This window comes from Aquarana catesbeiana, linkage group LG02 (assembly GCF_042186555.1).
Source record: "Aquarana catesbeiana isolate 2022-GZ linkage group LG02, ASM4218655v1, whole genome shotgun sequence".
In the NCBI taxonomy this organism is placed as follows: Eukaryota; Metazoa; Chordata; class Amphibia; order Anura; family Ranidae; genus Aquarana; species Aquarana catesbeiana.
The window spans coordinates 242,710,917-242,731,156 of NC_133325.1; the positions used below are offsets into that span (position 1 = coordinate 242,710,917).

Sequence of the window (20,240 nt, forward strand, 5' to 3'; positions counted from 1 at the left end):
GGCACGTGGGGGAGGAAATATTATAAACTCGGTTTTGGACAAGTTGAGTTTGAGGAAGTGGTGTGACATCCGTACAGATATGTCGGTTAGTAAGTTAGTGATGCGTGAGGAGACTGATGGAGTGAGTTGAGGGGTGTTTATAGGGCATCATCTTCAGTAGGCATTTACAAAACATTCAACTAGCTTTGCACAGCTTTACTAAAGAATGAATAGTAGGGATGTCTTTAAACTAGCTTTCAGTAGGCTTCAAAATACTTTAACAAGCTTCTGGTAGTGCTTTCAAAAGTCTGCTGAATGCGGCTAAATGCTAGTTAAAATCAAAAAGAATTTAATCCTGACAAGTATTTGGTATAGAGAGGCAATTCTGTTAGGAAATGACATTTTTAATAATAAGAGGTCAAATTTTCTACTCAGGCCAGATTTTTCTAAACCAAATGGTGAGACATACTAATTATACGTATAAAGATATAATGGGGCTGATGTACTAAAGACAGTTATCCCCAGAGCTTGGTGAATGTGGCAAAGCTTTACTTTGTAAAGAATACCCAATCAGGTGCAAGGAAAATATAAAAATAACATTTTTGCTTGCACCTGATTGGATGATGGAAATCAACAGTTACATCACATTCACTAAGCTCTGGGGAAAATGTGCAAAGTCTATTTGCATTTAGTAAACCAACCCCAATATGTCATAATTACATGTAAAAAATAACTTTCAGTTTGTGGAAGGTAATGATACATAATTTACACTTACTACTGCATTTACACTTACTACTGCATTGTTCTTTAGTAGACTGAGAGCTATCAAAAATGAGCTATCATAGCTGTATTCCTATTGTCTGTACATTATTTGAATGACATTGATAGTCACAGTAGTGGCCCTTACATTGGTGGTCATTGGTGAAGAAACCCCATGGCTGGCTGTGCACTGTTTGCCGCCCCCACCCTCCCAAGAAAATATACCACCGGCCATCACTGGTAGCAATGTCCCCTAACATTGATGGTAAGAAGTAAAGTGCCCACTTATGGGAGGTACACAAGGGCCGAATATTGGGCGACATTGGCTGGTTCAATAGAAACTGTCCAACATTTGGCCAGTGTGCATGGCAGCTGGTCCAACAGAAGCTGGCCATTCTGTCAAAGGGGCGTGACCAGAACAAGGTCTGCCGATCGTATATTTAGTACAGTGGCTCATCCCAAGCTCTTCAGTTCTTTTTTTTTTCGTTCAGCCCACTGGGTTGAACGAAAAAAAAAACTAATAGTGTTTACTAGGTTTTATATTGGAGGGCAATGTAATAATGCCTCTAATTATAGTGGTCAGTGTGAGCCCAGCTAAACAAATCTTTGATGTCAGTGACTAGCTAAGTTAGCAGAGGTCCCCACTGCACAAATGGTTCTGGCTCTGCCATTTGTTAAAATCATTAATTGGAAACAATAGCTTTCCATCTTATGCATCACATTTAGCATTTAACAATTTAGCAGTTCACATGCATATTACTCTTCTGCAGATACAGTATCTCACAAAAGTGAGTACACCCCTCACATTTTTGTAATTTTTTTATTATATTTTTTCATGTGACAAAACTGAAGAAATTACACTTTGCTACAATGTAAAGTAGTGAGTGTACAGCTTCTATAACAGGGTAAATTTTCTGTCCCCTCAAAATAACTCAACACACAGCCATTATTGTCTAAATCACTGGCAACAAAAGTGAGCACACCCGTAAGTGAAAATGTCCAAATTGGGCCCAAAGTGCCAATATTTTATGTGGCCATCATTATTTTCCATCACTGACTTAACACTTTTGGGCATGGAGTTCACCAGGGCTTCATAGGTTGCCACTGGAGTCCTCTTCCACTCCTTCATGACGATCTAACGGAGCTGGTGGATGTTGGAGACCTTTACGCTCCTTCACCTTACGTTTGAGGATGTTCCGCAGATGCTCAATAGGGTTTAGGTCTGGAGACATGCTTGGCCAGTCCATCACCTTTACCCTCAGCTTCTTTAGCAAGACAGTGGTCATCTTGGAGGTGTGTTTGGGGTCATTATCATGTTGGAATACTGCCCTGCGGGGATCATGCTCTGCTTCAGTATGGCACAGTACATGTTGGCATTCATGGTTCCCTAAATGAACTGTAGCTTCCCAGTGCCAGCAGCACTCATGCAGCCCCAGACCATGACACTCCCACCACCATGCTTGACTGTAGACAAGACACACTTGTCTTTGTACTCCTCACCTGGTTGCCGCCACACACGCTTGACACCATCTGAACCAGGTAAGTTTATCTTGGTCTCATCAGACCACAGGACATGGTTACAGTAATCCATGTCCTTAGTCTGCTTGTCTTCAGAAAATTGTTTGCAGGCTTTCTTGTGCATCATCTTTAGAAGAGGCTTCCTTCTGGGACGACAGCCATGCAGACCAATTTGATGCAGTGTACGGAGAATGGTCTGGGCACTGACAGGCTGACCCCCCACCCCTTCAACCTCTGCAGCAATGCTGGCAGCACTCATACGTCTATTTCCCAAAGACAACGTCTGGATATGACGCTGGGCACATGCACTCAGCTTCTTTGGTTGACCATGGCGAACTCTGTTCTGAGTGGAACCTGTCCTGTTAAACCGCTGTATGGTCTTGGCTACCGTGCTGCAGCTCAGTTTTAGGGTCTTGGCAATCTTCTTATAGCCTAGGCCATCTTTATGTAGAGCAACATTTCTTTTTCTCAGATCCTCAGAGAGTTCTTTGCCATGAGATGCCTTGTTGAACTTCCAGTGACCAGTGTGAGAGAGTGAGAGCGATAACACCAAATTTAACACACCTGCTCCCCTTTCACACCCGAGACCTTGTAACATTAACGAGTCACATGACACCGGGGAGGTAAAATGGCTAATTGGGCCCAATTTGGACATTTTCACTTAGGGGTGTACTCACTTTTGTTGCCAGCAGTTTAGACATTAATGGCTGTGTGTTGAGGTATTTTGAGGGGACAGAAAATTTACACTGTTATACAAGCTGTACACTCACTACTTTACATTGTAGCAATGTGTCATTTCTTCAGTGTCACATGAAAAGATATAATAAAATATTTACAAAAATGTGAGGGATGTACTCACTTTTGTGAGATACTGTATGTTCACAATCACAAGTGATACAATGTAAAGTGCTAAAATGCAGGTGGCACAGGAGCCTATTACTGGGCTGGAGTAAAAGATTTCATGTCTGAGAACTCTTTGTTCAGCCTTTTTTTTTTTTTTTAAAGAATAACTGTATGAATCAGAGTTTGTACTGGACAAGCTTTGCTTACTTTGGCTTCATTCACTGCATTGTACTCGTCATGGAAGAAATCTACATGAATGCTTGTAGTGTTCTCTTTGCATCCTGTGTTATTATCATTGTTGCATTTATTTTTGTCACTGTAATTTATAAGGCGTCAGCATAAATTCTGACACAGACAATAGATAATACCTAAAAATGTGTGAACGATTACTTTCATGTTTATATGTAATCGTGATTATTGATTTTAATAATGATAAAAAAGAGAGGCTGAACCATAATTAATAGACAGCATAACAGTTTGCATGGGCTGGTTTGGAATCATTTTTTCCTATTAAACATCAGCATTTCAGGCAAATGTCTACCTGCTTAGGGAATGTGCTGACATTTCACTGTGCGATGATTATCCAATCACATTATAGGAAACGTTGAAAAAATAAATATTTACTTGTTCGTGATTGAGTTTTAAAGTCACTAGAGCATCACTACATTCACCAAGCAAATTCCCTTGCAAAATGCCACTTCCTATGTGAGCAACCTATTTGCCTTAAGTAAATCAACCCCACTTCATGTAGGAAAAGGGTGACCCCACCCCCATGTCTACCCTCCCATTGGGAGAGTGTCAATCCTGAGTGACAGATAAACATGGGGCGGGGTTACACAGTGACATCACCGGAAAATCTCTCCCTTTTAATGACACTCGCCCAATGAGAGGTAGACATGGGGGTTGGGTCACCCAGTTATGTCACTGTGTAACCCAGCCCTTATGTGTGCCTATCATTTGGCTGTGTCCCTGGATGGGAAAAGCCATGTTTGGCGGGTGCGGTTTTTTGTTTTCCATTCGTGTTCGGTATTTTTATGTTATCTTTTTTAATAAAAGACTTGTCAAAAACTGTTGTTGTATTCTTAGTAACTTTGACTTTTTTGGTGAATGTGTAGGGGTACTACTAGGCCCCCCCGGCCTTTAAGGCACCAAACCATGTTGAGAGTATGTAGTCTGGTATGGTTCAGAAGGGGGTGGGACCTTGCTCAACCCCCGTTTTTCCTGGCCTTCCAAGCTACATGCTCAGGTGAGGGTCTTGAATGGATTTTGGGGGGCCCCCCCACGCCATTTTTATTTTGGCATGGGGTTCCTCTTAAAAACCATACCAGACCCAAAAGAACTGGTATGAATGGGGACAACCTCACGCTGTTTTTTCCAGACTTTTTCATTGTCGGTATTCTTTTGTTTACATTTCAACTGTCAGCCAGGAAATCTGCTGACTGCTGATGAATCATTGGTTGTTAAGAGTAGAGGTCGACCGATATATTGGCCGGCCAATATACCAGCCAATATTTGGCGTTTTTTATTTAATCGGCATTAGCCGATTTTTTTTTTTAGCAGAGACCCTAGGGAATAAAATAGCAGTTGCTGCAATATTTTATGTCACACAGTATTTGCGCAGCGGTCTTTCAAACGCAATACACTAATGAATTTTAAAAAAAAACTTAGCAGTAAAGTTAGGCCATTTTTTTTCGTCCAAAAGTTTTGATTACCTGTTTTTGTGTATTTAATGTTTAAGATATAGTTTTTTTTTAGTTTTTTTTTTAATCTAAATTATACATACAAGTGAACTGATTGGAGGTTTGTTTTGTTTAATAAATGTTTAAATGTAAAAAAATTTCTGTATCACTTAAGGTTGCTTTCACACTGGAGCGGGCAGGCGTTGACGGTAAATCACTGCTAGTTTTAGCGGCGCTTTATCGTCATTTTAGCGGCACCATTCGGCTGCTAGCGGGGCACTTATAACCCAGCTAGCGGCCGAGGAAGGGGTTAAATGCGCCGCTGCCGAAATGCTTGCAGGCGCTTCGGCAGCGGTGCGCATTCATTTCAATGAGCAGGAGTGGTGGAGCAGCAGTATACACCACTCCAAAGATGCTGCTTGCAGGACTTTTTTTTACATCCTGCCAGCGCATCGCCTCAGTGTGAAAGCACTTGGGCTTTCACACTGAGACTGCAGGGGAGCCGTTTTTCAGACACTTTACAGATGCTATTTTTAGCCCAAAAGCGCCTGAAAAACGCCCCAGTGTGAAAGGGGTCTAACTGTTAGATTTTATGAGATGAAGGAGAAAAAAAAAAAAAATCGGCCTAACATATCGGCCCCAAAAAATCGGCATCATATATCGGCCATCGGCCATCAGCCACCGCGATTTCTAATTATCGGTATCAACCAGAGAAAAACCCATATCGGTCGACCTCTAGTTAAGAGCATGCCGGCTGGCTTTCCGGCCCGCTCCTTAACAAGCAGCTATTCTTGACACAGAATTTGAATTGGCTGATCATTTTTCGACCAATCCAAATTCAAATCGTTCCAAAAATCTGGAAGTCGTTAGAAAATTAACAAAATTTAAGGAAACTAAACAAATTCCGAAACAAATCAACAAAAGGAAATTAGTAACATAACGAATCTATCCGAAATGAAACAAAACAAATTTTTCCGTTCTGCACATTGTCTATGGCAAACACAGAGTATAAAGTATATTTTTTCCATTGCATACCTTGTCTTATCTTGTAACACCAGTTCCTGGTCTATTCTAATGCAATTACATAACCAATGGAATGTTTTTTTTTCATTTATTTGGAAAATTAAAGACATTTAAAGAATTTGTGTGCTCTGTATATAAACAATTACATTTTCACATATTTGATAATAGAGTCCCTTTAAGACAACACATCTTTTTTTTAGGCATGAAGGCTTATTCACACATTTTTATCCATACTGATTTAGATGGACAAAATGCTTAAGATTCATTGTGCGATAAAGGTTTTCTATGCTGAAGAATAAAAATCAGCATGAATGCAGAATAATTAGCTATTCAGCACAATTGGATTTGTCTTTATTATACAGGGAACATTGTCTTACACATTGTCTTACAAATCTTCATTACAAATCTGTTCCTGATTAAATAATTGGTACAAGACATGCATAGTAGCAGTGAAATCCTGGTTAAAACTTTATTTTATTCTATGCAGGAAGTCCTGGGCTCCAACAAACAGGAACACAACCATCACAACAACCACAGAAACCAAACCGTAAGAAAAATATTGATGTTATAGTGTACATGAAAAAATATAACATATATGCATTTCTGTGCAGAAGTACCGAAAAACTGCACACCGCTGAGGTGTAAATCTCACAATGTACAACTTAACACATGAAAAAAGGGGTTCAGACCAATCTGATGTCAAGTTGATGGTTTGTACCATGTAAAATAGCCACTGTGCACCAATTACACCGCATAGAAATTGCACAAACACATTACATGTATGTTCAATACAGTGAAACGCTGATGATAAGCAGGGTTAAGAATTTCCAGAGCTTCTCACAGTGATAGGTCCATAGGTCCATAAAAGTCAGGTAGGAACTAAAAAACTGGATTTTTTTTTTTTGTTCCTTCTCTTCACCATGAATTCTTGAATTCTCGGTGATAAGTACAAAGAAAGTAATTGGAATGGACTTGTTTAATAAATGGTGATAGACAAAAACGTTTTATCACCACAATGAATATGGATAAAAGACCCCTAGGCACATCACCAAGTCAGACTTGATGATAAAGGCATTCTCTAGGTAAAAGCTGAGAAAAGATTCAGAAAGTGACCATTTTACATATTAAAGCGGTATTGAGGCCAAAACCAACAATGTCATAAATTACAGCCTACCAATCATTAGATGACATGGCTGCAACAGTTTTCTTTTCTTAGGCTTTTTCCCCCTCTGTTTTCACCTGTTGGTCTGGCCAGTAATGCGCCTCCTGTATTAGTGAGACACAAATGTAGATGAATGAGCACAGGAGACACCTTTGGACAGCAGCATTGTCAGTTTAGGGGGAGGGAAGTGTTAGATGTACTAGTAAATTTAGATACACTAACAAATTGAAGCAAAATTGAAACTCCAGCTAATACTTTATAATCAGTTACAGTTTTTTCCTTTTGGGATAAAGGATTTATATAGATAAAGAAAAAAGACAACAAAGAAGAAGAAAATGGCTTGTAAGTGTAGCAGCAAGATTAAGAACACTCACAAAGGTGATTTGTGAAAAGGCGCATCAGCTGAATAGACTGTCATTGTGTGACGTCATTTCCTGCTTGCACTCCAGGCTGGTCCTGGACGTTACCGGATGGCCATCTTGCTGGCCTTTGGATTCCTATGCTGCTGGATGTGGGCTGAAGACGCACACTGAGCGGTTTTATCCACTCATAAGACTTTTCACACATCACCTTTGTGAGTGTTCTTACATAGGTACATAATTACATAGTAAGGTTGAATAAAGACACCAGTCCATCCAGTTCAACCTGAGTGAGTGTGGGTGCGTGTTTGCAATCATCCCTATTTTTATTTAAGGTACCCATATAGCGCAGCATTCCGCACATCGGTCCCTACCCTCAAGGAGCCCACTTAATTTTGTTCACACAAGGAAGCACACTTTATGATGCTTATAACGAATGTACTGGTGTGCATTATAACAATGCATCTCAGTGTTTAAGTTTTGTTTTTTATTTTTTTGTTTTAAGGGCTAATTCACACCAGCCCACGTGCTAAAATATATACTGGTGTGCATTGTGTAGGGGTGGTGCAACGCCCTGTTACAACGTATGACTCAGTTTACTATTTTTCTTCTTCCTTTTTTTAAAAAAGTGACAATGCTATGCGCTACAGTACGTTGTGATAAACTATGATACAGGCATACCCCACTTTTAAGTACACAATGGGGTTTATTTACTAAAGCTGGAAAGTGCAAAATCAGGCTCACTTCTGCATAGAAACCAACGAGCTTCCAGGCTTTATTACCAAAGCTTAATTGAACAAGCTGGGGTTAGAAGCTCATTGGTTTCTGTGCAGCAGTGAGCCTGATTTTGCACTTTCCAGCTTTAGTAAATAAACCCCATTGTGTACTTAAAAGTGGGGTATGCCTGTATAGTGTGAACCAGACACCTAGAAAACCCTAAAAACCTAGTTACCCTAACATTTTATATTCCTGATATGTGTCTGTTGTACCATGTACTTGTTAAAAAGTATCTTGTTCTCTTTGTATTCCTTCCTGTGTGAAAAACCTGGTGATCCTGCCAGCTCCCCTGCTTTCCTATTGCAAACTGACTACACTAGGCATGAGAACACATCCATCCCAGTGTGTTCAGGTTTGGTCTGTGCAGGCCAGTCAAGTTCCTCTAACCCAAACTCGCTCATCCATGTCATATTGACCTTGATTTGTGCTCTGGTGCGCAGTCATGTTGGAACAGGAAGGGGCCATCCCCAAACTATTCCCACAAAGTTGGGAACATGAAATTGTCCAAAATGTCTTGGTATGCCAAGCCCAACCCCTGAAAAACAATACCACAACATAATCCCCCCTCCACCAAATGATTTGGACCAGTGCACAAAGCAAGGTCCATAGAGACACAAGTTTGGGGTGAAGGAACTTGACTGGCCTGCACAGTGTCCTGACCTCAACCAGATAGAACACCTTTGGGATGAATTAGAGTGGAGATTGCAAACCAGGCCTTCTTATCGAACATTACTGCCTGACCTCACAAATGTGCTTCTGGAAGAATGGTCAAACATTCCCATAGACACACTTCTAAATCTCGTGGACTGTCTTCCCAGAAGAGCTGAAGCTTGTCTAGCTGTAAAGTGTGGGCCAACTCAATATTGAACCCTGCAGACTAAGACTGGGATGCCATTAAAGTTCATGTGCGTGTAAAGGCAGGTGTCCCAATACTTTTGGTAATATGGTGCATATCTATATGTATACAAATATACATACACACACACACACACACACATTTCTTTTTACTGTGCAAAAAAAATGTTTCCTCTCATAAGCTTTAACATAATAATTCTACTGTGTGGGGGAACTTTTATTATAGAAATAATAATAATATGGGGCTATCTATGCGGCTTTATTTGTAAATCCCAGTACACACGGACCAAAATTTGTGGGTTTAGCAGGAACTGGGCAAATTTCGGTCCATGTGTACTGCTGTCTGTTCAGAAACTGGTCTGACAACCAGCTTTTGTCAAACAGTCATGCTACAAAACCAGCAATCGATCAGTGATTGCAGCCAGTGGCTGCAAGTGCTAATCAGTGTATTCTAACAGGGAGGGAGTCCATGCATCTACATCGTTTGTGTTGATGCAGGGGTCTGTACGTTTTTTTTCCTTCAACCTGCTGCTTGAACAAAAGAAAAACTGTGTGTACCTAGCTTTAGTCACATGTGGGGGAAGATTAACCTATGACCCTTTCTATCAGGATCATATGTTTCCTTTCACAAATGCCTTAAAAGCCTTCTCTGCCCCCTTCTCTCTAACCTTTTCTCTGCACACCACAGTGATATTTCACTGCTTCTTACCATGGCTTATCACCGTGTTAATTCAGCCACTTAAACAGGCTAAAACTTTTTTCCAGCAGTGGTGTGAAGAGAAAAGATGAACTGTGATAATAGAGACATTATCATAGTTTATTTAATTGATTAATGTATAGTAAAGATGGACAATTAGGCCCCTTTCACACTGGGGCGGTAGGGGGCGTCGGCGGTAAAACAGCGCTATATTTAGCGCTGTTTTACCGCAGTATTCGGCCGCTAGCGGTGCGGTTTTAACCCCCCGCTGGCAGCCGAAAAAGGGTTAAAACCCCTCGTATAGCACGGCTATAGCCGCGGTATTACCGCGGTATAGCCGCGCTGTCCCATTAATTTCAATGGGCAGGAGCGGTTTAGAAGCGGTGAATACACCGCTCCTTCACCGCTCCAAAGAAGCGGCTGACAGGAGATTTTTTCTTCTCCTGCCAGCGCACCGCTTCAGTGTGAAAGCCCTCGGGCTTTCACACTGAACAAACAGCGGAGGCTGTTTAGGGGCGGTTTGCAGGCGCTATTTTTAGCGCAATAACACCTGCAAACCGCCCCAGTGTGAAAGGGGTTTAAGGCCCCTTTCACACTGGGGCGGTGGGGGCGTCGGCGGTACAACAGCGCTATTTTTAGCGCTACTGTACCGTCGTTCTTGCAGCTGTATTCGGCCGCTAGCGGTGCGGTTTTAACCCCCGCTGACGGCCGAAAAAGGGTTAAAATCACTCGTACAGCGTGGCTATAGCCGCCGTATTGCCGCGGTATAGCCGCGCTGTCCCATTGATTTCAATGGGCAGGAGCGGTTTAGGAGCGGTGAATACACTGCTCCTTCACCGCTCCAAAGAAGCCGTTTGCAGGACTTTTTTCACCGTCCTGCCAGCGTACCGCTTCATTGTGAAAGCCCTCGGGCTTTCACACTGAACAAACAGCGGAGGCTGTTTAGGGGCGGTTTGCAGGCGGTATTTTTAGCGCAATACCGCCTGCAAACCGCCCCAGTGTGAAAGGGGTCTTATAGTTAAATAGACTGCATTTGTGGATAAAGATTCATTTACTACAAATTACAATGTTGCAATGTCTATTAAGTAATTATGTTATTTTTTACTCATCTACAGGGCTGTTCCTAGCAAACCAGATGGACAAAAAATGTAAGATCTTTTATTAACAACTTTATTACTGCTTATTAAGTAAAACAAGAAAGGAAATCAGATCAAAATAATTAGGAACATCTGTTATAATCAACATAGCTTAACTTATAGAATAAAATATTTCTCCATTTTGATTACATTTGTATAATATAATTGATAGGAATCCATTTCTTATACAGTATAACTAACCACATTAAAGAGACCCTGGGGGTTATTTACGAAAGGCAAATCCACTTTGCACTACGAGTGCAAACTACACTTGAAATTACATTGAAAATGCACTTGGAAGTGTAGTCGCTGTAGATCTGAGGGGTAGATCTGAAATGAGGGGAAGCTCTGCTGATTTTATCATCCAATCATGTGCAAGCTAAAATGCTGTTTTTTATCTTCCTTGCATGTCCCCCTCGGATCTACAGCGACTTTACTTCCAAGTGCACTTTCAGTGTAATTTCATGTGAACTTTACACTTGTAGTTTGCACTTGTAGTGCAAAGTGGATTTGCCTTTAGTAAATAACCCCCCCTGGCACAACTGGATTGAAAGAGTATAGCCAAAGCTTTTTTGTTCATACTACTTTTCTGGGTCACAGGAACGCACTTACTTTTGCTGTCCTTACCCAGAATCAACCTACAGCGGGCTTTAGCCCATTACAGACCTGCTCCAGGCTCTGGAAGGATCCCGACCATATTGCCAGAATCTACGCAGATGCAAAGTATATATTCCACATCAGATAGAGTATGGCTAGGGTTTGGAGCCCTGCGTATTATTTCTCTATGCCTCTGTGATCCCTGAAACTGCTAACTTGCAAGACACAACAAAGAATATAGAGCTGTTTGCAAAGTTTGCATATAGTCATTTTTGAATTACTAGTTATCAATCCAAGATATGGAAACTGTCTACTATGGATTGGACATTTAGAAAAGAAAAACAATAGAATCAGTTGAACTGTTGTAAGGTGTCCCAAAGCGAACCAAAAATCCCTGCTCTAAAACATTGTTATAGGAAAAAGTATTTGCAGGTCACCGCTTTATTACAGATAAAATATCAATGCTTTGTACTTCATATAAGGCCTTATTTTATGGATAGCTATAGAAAAGTTTTACAGTAGTATGTTATGTAAAGTTATGGTTATCCATCAATATTTAATGTTTCACTTGGCATTTCATATGAAAAAATGACTCAAGGAATCCTTATATTTCTTTGTGTGTATATCTAGCACCATCTACTCATCGGACACCAGGACTACAGATATGCCAACAAGGACCAATTTTATTGACAGTGCCAGATCAAGGTATTGTTGCTAGTTGCCAATAGTTGCTTTTAATTAATTGCCACTAATGTATCTCTCTCTTTGTATGTATATGTGTGTGTATATATATATATATATATATATATATATATATATATATAATAAAATCAATAAGTGATCTTTATGTGGATATGGTGTGCGCCTGCAATTGTTGTATGCATCTCTGGTGTGTTTTGTGGTCAGTTAAGTGTTGGTATCAGGGACATGCAGGGCTACTGGTTATACATTTTTAATACATTATATATATTTAGAGGATTTTGTGATTCATAAGCCTCGTACACACGATCGGATATTCCGACAGGCTGATGTCAGGCTGTTGGCGGATAATCCGACCGTGTGTATGCTCCATCGGACAGTTGTTGTCGGATTTTCCGCAGACAAATGTTGGATAGCAGGTTTTAAAATTTTCTGCGGACAAATGTGTGTTGTCGGATTTTCCGAGCGTGTGTACACAAGTTTGTCGGACAAAAGTCCAAAGTACAAACACACATGCTTGGAAGCAAGGACGAGCCAGAAGCGGTTGGTCTTGTAAACTAGCGCTCGTAATGGAGAATTAACATTTGTGACATGGTAAATTATGAAATCTCCAAATGCAGCGCACATTCTCTTCTTCTTTAATGGGATAATAATGAAGCTGCTTTGCTGGTGATACTGATTGGGTTATGGCAAACAAATTTTCAAAGGCTTTTTTTTTTCTAGTGATATCAAGAATAATATTATTATGATTTTTTTTCTATTTGGGCAAGTTACCACAACACCATTATCCCAAAGTTTTTAAGATCAAAGATACAACTGTGTTGGTGTCCCTTGTCAATTTTACATTGTATTTTTACATTGAATTTTTTAAAATGTAACTGCCTACTCCCAAACTGTCATCTGAAGTAAAATACATAGCCAAGTATTATTCTACACATTTTTTTTATTGTGCATTAAAAAAAGAAAACAAATAAAATTAGACATTCTATTTGCCAATAGAACTCAACCAAAAAGTGCATTCTATGCATCCAAAAATATAGAAAATATACCAAATCAAATCATTATTCAACCAAAAAAATAATGTCAAAGCAATAACTCCAAGGCCAATAATAAAAAACAGGTTATCTCCTCTGATTCCGCAACATCGGTTGGGCTGGTTGATGAACAGCTGTTCAGAAGCGAACTGAAAAGTGCGAAATGAAAAGAGTGAATCAACACTCACTAAACTTCTACTAACACAAAATTAGCAGAAGGAGCCCAAAGGCTGGCGCTAAAAAGCTGAAAAACAACGTAGTACGTCACTATGTTCGTATTTGTTGGCCAACAATTGTGTGCCGTGTGTATGCAAGACAAGTTTGGGCCAACGCCCTTTGGACAAAAGTCCACGGTTTTGTTGGTCAACAATCCGATCATGTGTATGAGGCTTTAGAGTGCTGGAACTTGTAGGCAGGAGGATAATGGGATATCCTGAGACAGAAATGGGCTCTAGAGTTTAGGAGCATTGCAAGAATTGTCAAAGACCTAGGGCATCCTTTGTCACAAAAGGAGATAGATTTGTAAATGGTGGGTATAACCAGATTTCATTAAACACTGAGAGTGTCTGAGGATGAAGATTGCGTTAAAAAGAACCTGAGCCCACTCACTGTATTTATTGCACACAGTAATAAGGAGAGGCGGCAAAACTGTAAACTTTGAAGTGACGTTTATTGGTACATCAGAGTGACAATAAAACAATAAAGTTGACGCGTTTCGGCAATAGCCTTAGTGGTAGCTCGTACGACTAAGGCTATTGCCGAAACGCGTCAGCTTTATTGTTTTATTGTCACTCTGATGTACCAATAAACGTCACTTCAAGGATTACAGTTTTACCGGCTCTCCTTATTACTGTTGCATTGGAGTGTGTTGGGACACATCGAGCCTCGACACCTGTGAGTGGACCTGGTGTATATATTAAGTTGTCCCTGCAGAGAGCGCTGTTACCTTTCTTCTTTTCCATTTATTGCACACACAAGCCAAAGTCCTTGTACCCACAAAACTCATAATAAATGTCCTAGTAATAATGGTCACCAGGACAAATCTCCCTGGTGTGGACACAGACAGCAAGAATAACTTTTTTAAAACAGTTGGGGACAACTAAGCAACCAATGAACTCTTTAGTAAAGAGTATGTAATGTACAACACAGCTTACAGTGTAGAGTATTCAGGACTATATAACATTCAATACAGTATACAGAATACAGTGGTCAGGATTGTTTAATGCACAAATTAACCCCTTTGTGACCGCAATATGACTTTAAAAGTTAAAATGTAAAAGGCCCTTTACCAACTTTGCAGCAGAGAACTATAAATTGCAACTGTGTATCTTCCTAGATCTCAGACCCGCTCAATTGGAAAAATGAATCATAGAGTCATTTTCAAGTTAACCGATGCATACCAGCGCTGTTGGTTTTGGCAGCTCAGCTTCAAAGAACACTGGTTTAAAAAAGGTTAACAAGTACAGCAATCAGCAGTGTGTAATATACAGCACAGCTTGCAGAGTGCAGTGGTCAACAGTATGTCAACATGTGCACTGTGCAGAGTGGTTATTGTAGGACTCTCTTACCTTGGTGGTCAGTTTTGGGTGGCAGTCCACTTTAAATATTTTTCCAGCTGTGGATATAATGTAGTACATAATATACATAGAGCAAATACAAATTACACTAAAAAGCAAAGGTAAAAATAAGACAAAACACACTGGGGATAATTTTCTAAAGCTGGAGAGTGCAAAATCAGGCTCACGTCTGCATAGAAACCAATCGGCTTCTAATCTCAACTTGTTCAATCAAGCTTTGGCAACACAACCTGGAAGCTATGTAGAAGTGAGCCTGATTTTGCACTCTTCGGCTTTAGTAAAAGAACTCCACTGTTAACTGATACCCCAAGGCATACTCATTTATCGGATAAATGAAAAAAAAAAAAAAAAAAGTGTCACCTTTGGGATGCTACAAACACGAATATTAATAGCATGTAACAGTATGGGTGGTCTCCTGTGAGGAAGTGTGTGGGTTAATATCACTCAGTTAGTTTTAATATAATCAGTTCTGGAAACGATAGACATTTACATTTTGAGGGTTGCTATAGTAACAGCTCACCATTCTGATTGCACACACAGCATATGAACTACAATGTCACTGCTGTAAGCAGTACATAGCTAAGAGAGAGACTCCAACAAAAGCTCCCACATTGGCATCCTGCAATTAAGTGATGTATTTTGTACTTCATGCTCATGAGATTAAGTTGTACCCTGTGCTTTGTCATTTTTAGATTTGAAAAAACAGAAGAAAAACCTAGCCTACCCACTTCTCCACCAGCCAGAATTGACAGCAGGTAAATGTTTTATATTATATATATTAGTTTGTACAACTGTACTGAATATGATGGTGCTAAAAAGTAAAGAATAACATTCACAGAATGTTGCTGGCACAGATCCTGTCAAAACATTTAGCTAAAAAAAGTCTGTTTTGGAAACAGCAAGGGAAAGTTAGAGTTTTTGTCACATTTTTTTGTTGTCTGGGTCCCTGTTGGGGAGATTTCCTCTTATGCCTCATACACATGATTGGACTTTCTGCCAACAAAACCGTGGAATTTTGTCCGAAGGGCATTGGCTTAAACTTGTCTTGCATACACACGGTCACACAAATGTTGGCCAACAGTTACGAACGTAGTGCGTACTAGACATACTACGTGGTTTTTCAGCTCTTTAGCGCCACCGTTTGGGCTCCTTCTGCTAATTTCGTGTTAGTAGAAGTTTGGTGAGTGTTGATTTGCGCTTTTATTTCTGTGTTTTTCATTTTGTGTTTTTCAGTTTGTTTCTGAACAGCCGTTCGTCAACCAGACATGTTGCGGAATCGGAGGCGATAACGTGTTATTTTACTATTGGCCTTAGAGTTATTGCTTTGACATTTTTATTGGTTAAATAATGATTTGATTTGGTATATTTTCTATATTTTTGGGTGCATAAAATGCACTTTTTGGTTAAGTTCTATTGGCAGATAGCATGTCTAATTTTTTCATGTCTCTCAGGAATCCCAATGCTAAAGATGACCTTGGATTCCAACAAATACATGTTTTGATAAAGGTTTCTTGTTCTCTTATCCCTGCAAAGGACATTTAATTTACTCCTCAAAGGTTTCTCATTGTCCTGCCCATGCAGAGGACATTTTATTTCTCCACAAAGGTTTCTGTTCCCCTGTCCATGCAGAGGTAATCCACAAATCCACAAATATTTTTTGTACTCCTGTCCATGCAGAGGACATTTCACATTCTCCTCAAAGGTTTCTCAATCTCCTGTCCATGCATAGAACATTTCACATTCTCCACAAAGGGTTCTCATTCTGCTGACCATGCAGAGGACATTTCACATTCTGCTTAAAGTTTTCTCCTTCTCCTGCCCATTCAGAGAACATTTCACTTTCCTCACAAAGGTTTCTACTTCTCTTGTCCACAAAGAAAACATTAAACTTTTTCCACACAGGTTTCTTATTTTTCTGTTTGTGGAGAGGAGGTATCACTGCTGATTCTGCATTCTCCATGGTGGAAAATGAAAAATCAACTTCAATATGGTTGCAGCAGAGTTTGCAACAGATGGGCAGAGATTTGAACTGAAAAGATTTTGTCTACTGTATCTGCAAATTATAGGAAGTCAATAGCTGATTCAACATGTCAGCTTTCAAGGAAAACTGAATGTAATTGTAAATGAACTAACTGTTTTTTAAAAAAAAATCATAAAGCAAAACACCTATGTGAAAAAACATCTGATAAAAGTTACTATGCATGGATCCCAAATGCTTTCCATTTCAATGAGTCAGGAAAGAGATGCATTTTCGCTGCCTTTGAACGGCTTTAAGCTCCTTCTAACACAGGCATAAATTCACTTGCTGAAAATACTGAATGCTGGAATCATTATATTTTCAGCATGGAGCTTTTAAATTATTACTTTATTTTCTATAGGTGTGACAATAGTAGATTCATACCTAATGTTTTTTGAACATTGGTGTATATACTGTATAATTCATTGGTGGTTGCATACTTAATGAAAAATAAACATGCACTGATATATGGTACAGTGATAAATATAATTATCATATGTATATATATATATATATTTATTTTAGGCCGGCATACCCTTCTAAGCCTGTTATACTTGACAGTGGAGAAAGAAGAAGTGCAGTTGACCGAAAGCAAAGGTATTACCAATGAAAGTAGGAATTTGTATACAAATTCAATGAGGTAGTACAAAAAGAAAAAATAATGTTTAATGATCAGTATCATCAATCAGATATCATAAATGTAAAATTATGAAGCAATTATACACATTAAGTGTGGTTCATGCAAAGAAGATCACCCATGTAAAATACTGCATGTGCATTTTTCTAAAACTGGTGACAAATGTGCAGATCTTTTACCAAAAGCTAACTAAAGACATTTAGATATGATATTGTTGTTGCAATCACAGATCTTCCAGATCTGCTGCAGCTTTTCTCTCTAATTTGGCCCAAAAATATATTGGGGTACAGGCTCAGCACCGATCCCTTTCCTGTGGCTAAAAGGGAATAATGTCCAAATAATCTGAGCTTTCCTAAACGTGACAAGCAACAACCACAAAAACTGATTTGTACAACCAAAAATGTAAATTTTTTTAACATTAATCTTTTTGTATATTATTCCATCTACGATTGTCGATCATACATCATATGCATATATAGGCAAGTGTAGTTCGACCTCCCTGCATAGGTGGCACTGTCCGGTAGCGGAGGGCAAGAGGAACCCATGTTCCTCTTGCCCCTGAAGGAGTCACTAAGGGGGCAGCTGTCTGATTGGATTATGCCAATTCTCTGCAACTCCTTGTAAGTGCTGCTGTGCCAGGCTGGCCATGTTGCAGTGACTCTGATACCACCTTGTCAGAACTTTTCTGTTAAATATACATTATCGCAATATCTGGTCTCCATGTGCCTTCACTCCTCTATGAGCACCCCACTGTGGGCCCCGCTCACAAACAAGCAGGTAAAGAAAAAATGTTGGACAAACGTGACAAGCATTTGTCCATCCTTCACAAATTCTGGTCATATTATTCTAAGTGCAGTGATTTCCTAAGCTCGTCAGCTCCATATAATGGCTGTAATGCAGTATTTTTTACGATTGAGGTATTTTAGAAAATAATATGAAACCTCAAAGTTAACAGTAAAAGTAATATCTGCTAATCACTCAGGCCGGGTGAGGTAAGCTGTGGCTGGGCTATCGCTTCCTATTTCTGCAATATGCTTTGGGTCTGGATGGACCTTTCCTCACTAGTCAGTGGCATCCAACTCACCAGACCTTGGCAGCCTGAGTGAGGATCCTTAAGCATTTATCATGGGTCACAGAAAAGGTATTGAAGTTGTTCTGTCAAGCAGAGCTCCCCCCTTCCAATGATAGCAGCTTTCCAGACCTCCAATCTCTAATGTAAACAGGGAAGCAGAGTGAGTTAAACCCCTGATAGAACAGCTATGAACTTTGGAGATAATTTGATCGGCAGTGCCTACAGTTACAGCGCTCAGTGAAAGCTTAATTTAAAACTCATTTACAGTACTGCCTAAGAATATGTAACTACCTCAATGTTCAAAGCCTGACAACAGGCTGTCTTTATCTCCAGCTTGGAGTTATGAATGTGAGTAATTTTTGACTGTGCAATTGTAAATTTGGTTACAGAAGTCAAGATCTGGATAATCTCATTGACGTTTCTAGCTCTAGAGTTGTGAAAAGCAAGGGGTAAGCTACGGCTGGAAATTATGTCACTTGCTAAGTGTTATTTTACATGTCCCAAACTCATTGGGTTAATTTACTAATACTGGAGAGTGCAAAATCTGGTGCAGCTCTGCATTGCAACCAATCAGCTTCAAGGTTTTTTTTGTCAAAGCTTAATTGAACAAGCTGAAATTAGAAGCTGATTGGTGCACAGCTGCACCAGATTTTGCACTATCCAGTTTTAGTAAATAAACCCCAGTGTGTTTAACTGGAAGAGGTTCCCGTAGAGGAGGGACAGTGTAGGGTCCACTCTTCTCTGTCATCAGCTAGGAGCTGCTCCATCTTCAGGCACCTTGTTGCCATCCAGCCACCTCCTCTGTTGAATGCTATCTGCATTATCAGTGTTACGGGAATTCTCTGCAACTCCTTTGTAAGTGCTACTGTGCCAGGCTGGCCATGTTGCAGTGACTCTGATACCACCTTGTCAGAACTTTTCTGTTAAATATACATTATCGCAATATCTGGTCTCCGTGTGCCTTCACTCCTCTATGAGCAACCCCACTCTGGGCCCCGCTCACAAACAAGCAGTTAAAAGAAAAAATGTTGGACAAACGTGACAAGCATTTGTCCATCCTTCATAAATTATGGTCATATTATTCTAAGTGCAGTGATTTCCTAAGCTTGTCAGCTCCATATAATGGCTGTAATGCAGTATATTGTATGATTGAGGTATTTTAGAAAAAAAAATGAAACCTCAAAGTTAACAGCAAAAGTAATACCTGCTAAACACTCAGGCCAGGTGAGGTAAGCCGTGGCTGGGCTATCGCTACCTATTTCTGCAGTATGCTTTGGGTCTGGATGGACCTTTCCTCACTAGTCAGTGGCATCCAACTCACTGAACCTTGACAGCCTGAGTGAGGACCCTTAATCATTTATCATGGGTCACAGAAAAAGTATTGAAGTTGTTCTGTCAGGCAGGGCTCCCCCCTTCCAATGATAGCAGCTTTCCAGACCTCCAATCTCTAATGTAAACAGGGAAGCAGAGTGAGTTAAACCCCTGATAGAACAGCTATGAACTTTGGAGATAATTTGTTCAGCAGTGCCTACAGTTACAGTGGTCAGTGAAAGCTTAATTTAAAAATCATTTACAGTACTGCCTAAGAATATGTAACTACCTCAGTGTTCAAAGCCTGACAACAGACTGTCTTTATCTCCAGCTTGGAGTTATGAATGTGAGTAATTATTGACTGTGCAATTGTAAATTTGGTTACAGAAGTCAAGATCTGGATAATCTCATTGATGTTTCTAGTTCTAGAGTTGTGAAAAGCAAGGGGTAAGCTATGGCTAGAAATGATGTCACTAACTATGTCAAGCTGATTGGCTACCATACACAGC

At 39.9% G+C, this 20,240-nt stretch overlaps 1 protein-coding gene across 50 annotated transcripts in view; it reads left to right on the forward strand.

Annotated features, from left to right (window-relative positions):
* Nucleotides 1–20,240, forward strand: part of SCEL (sciellin) — a 120,089-nt gene that overhangs the window by 59,576 nt on the left and 40,273 nt on the right. For 25 of the 50 annotated variants that reach the window (XM_073614296.1, XM_073614299.1, XM_073614312.1 and 22 more), the window contains 7 exons: nt 6,289–6,348; nt 10,767–10,799; nt 12,015–12,089; nt 15,387–15,449; nt 17,237–17,308; nt 18,810–18,869; nt 20,119–20,178. In XM_073614296.1, the coding sequence (XP_073470397.1) occupies nt 6,289–6,348; nt 10,767–10,799; nt 12,015–12,089; nt 15,387–15,449; nt 17,237–17,308; nt 18,810–18,869; nt 20,119–20,178 (423 nt within the window). The remainder of the gene's footprint in view (nt 1–6,288; nt 6,349–10,766; nt 10,800–12,014; nt 12,090–15,386; nt 15,450–17,236; nt 17,309–18,809; nt 18,870–20,118; nt 20,179–20,240) is intronic. The other 25 variants (XM_073614301.1, XM_073614316.1, XM_073614325.1 and 22 more) reach the window with 6 other exon arrangements.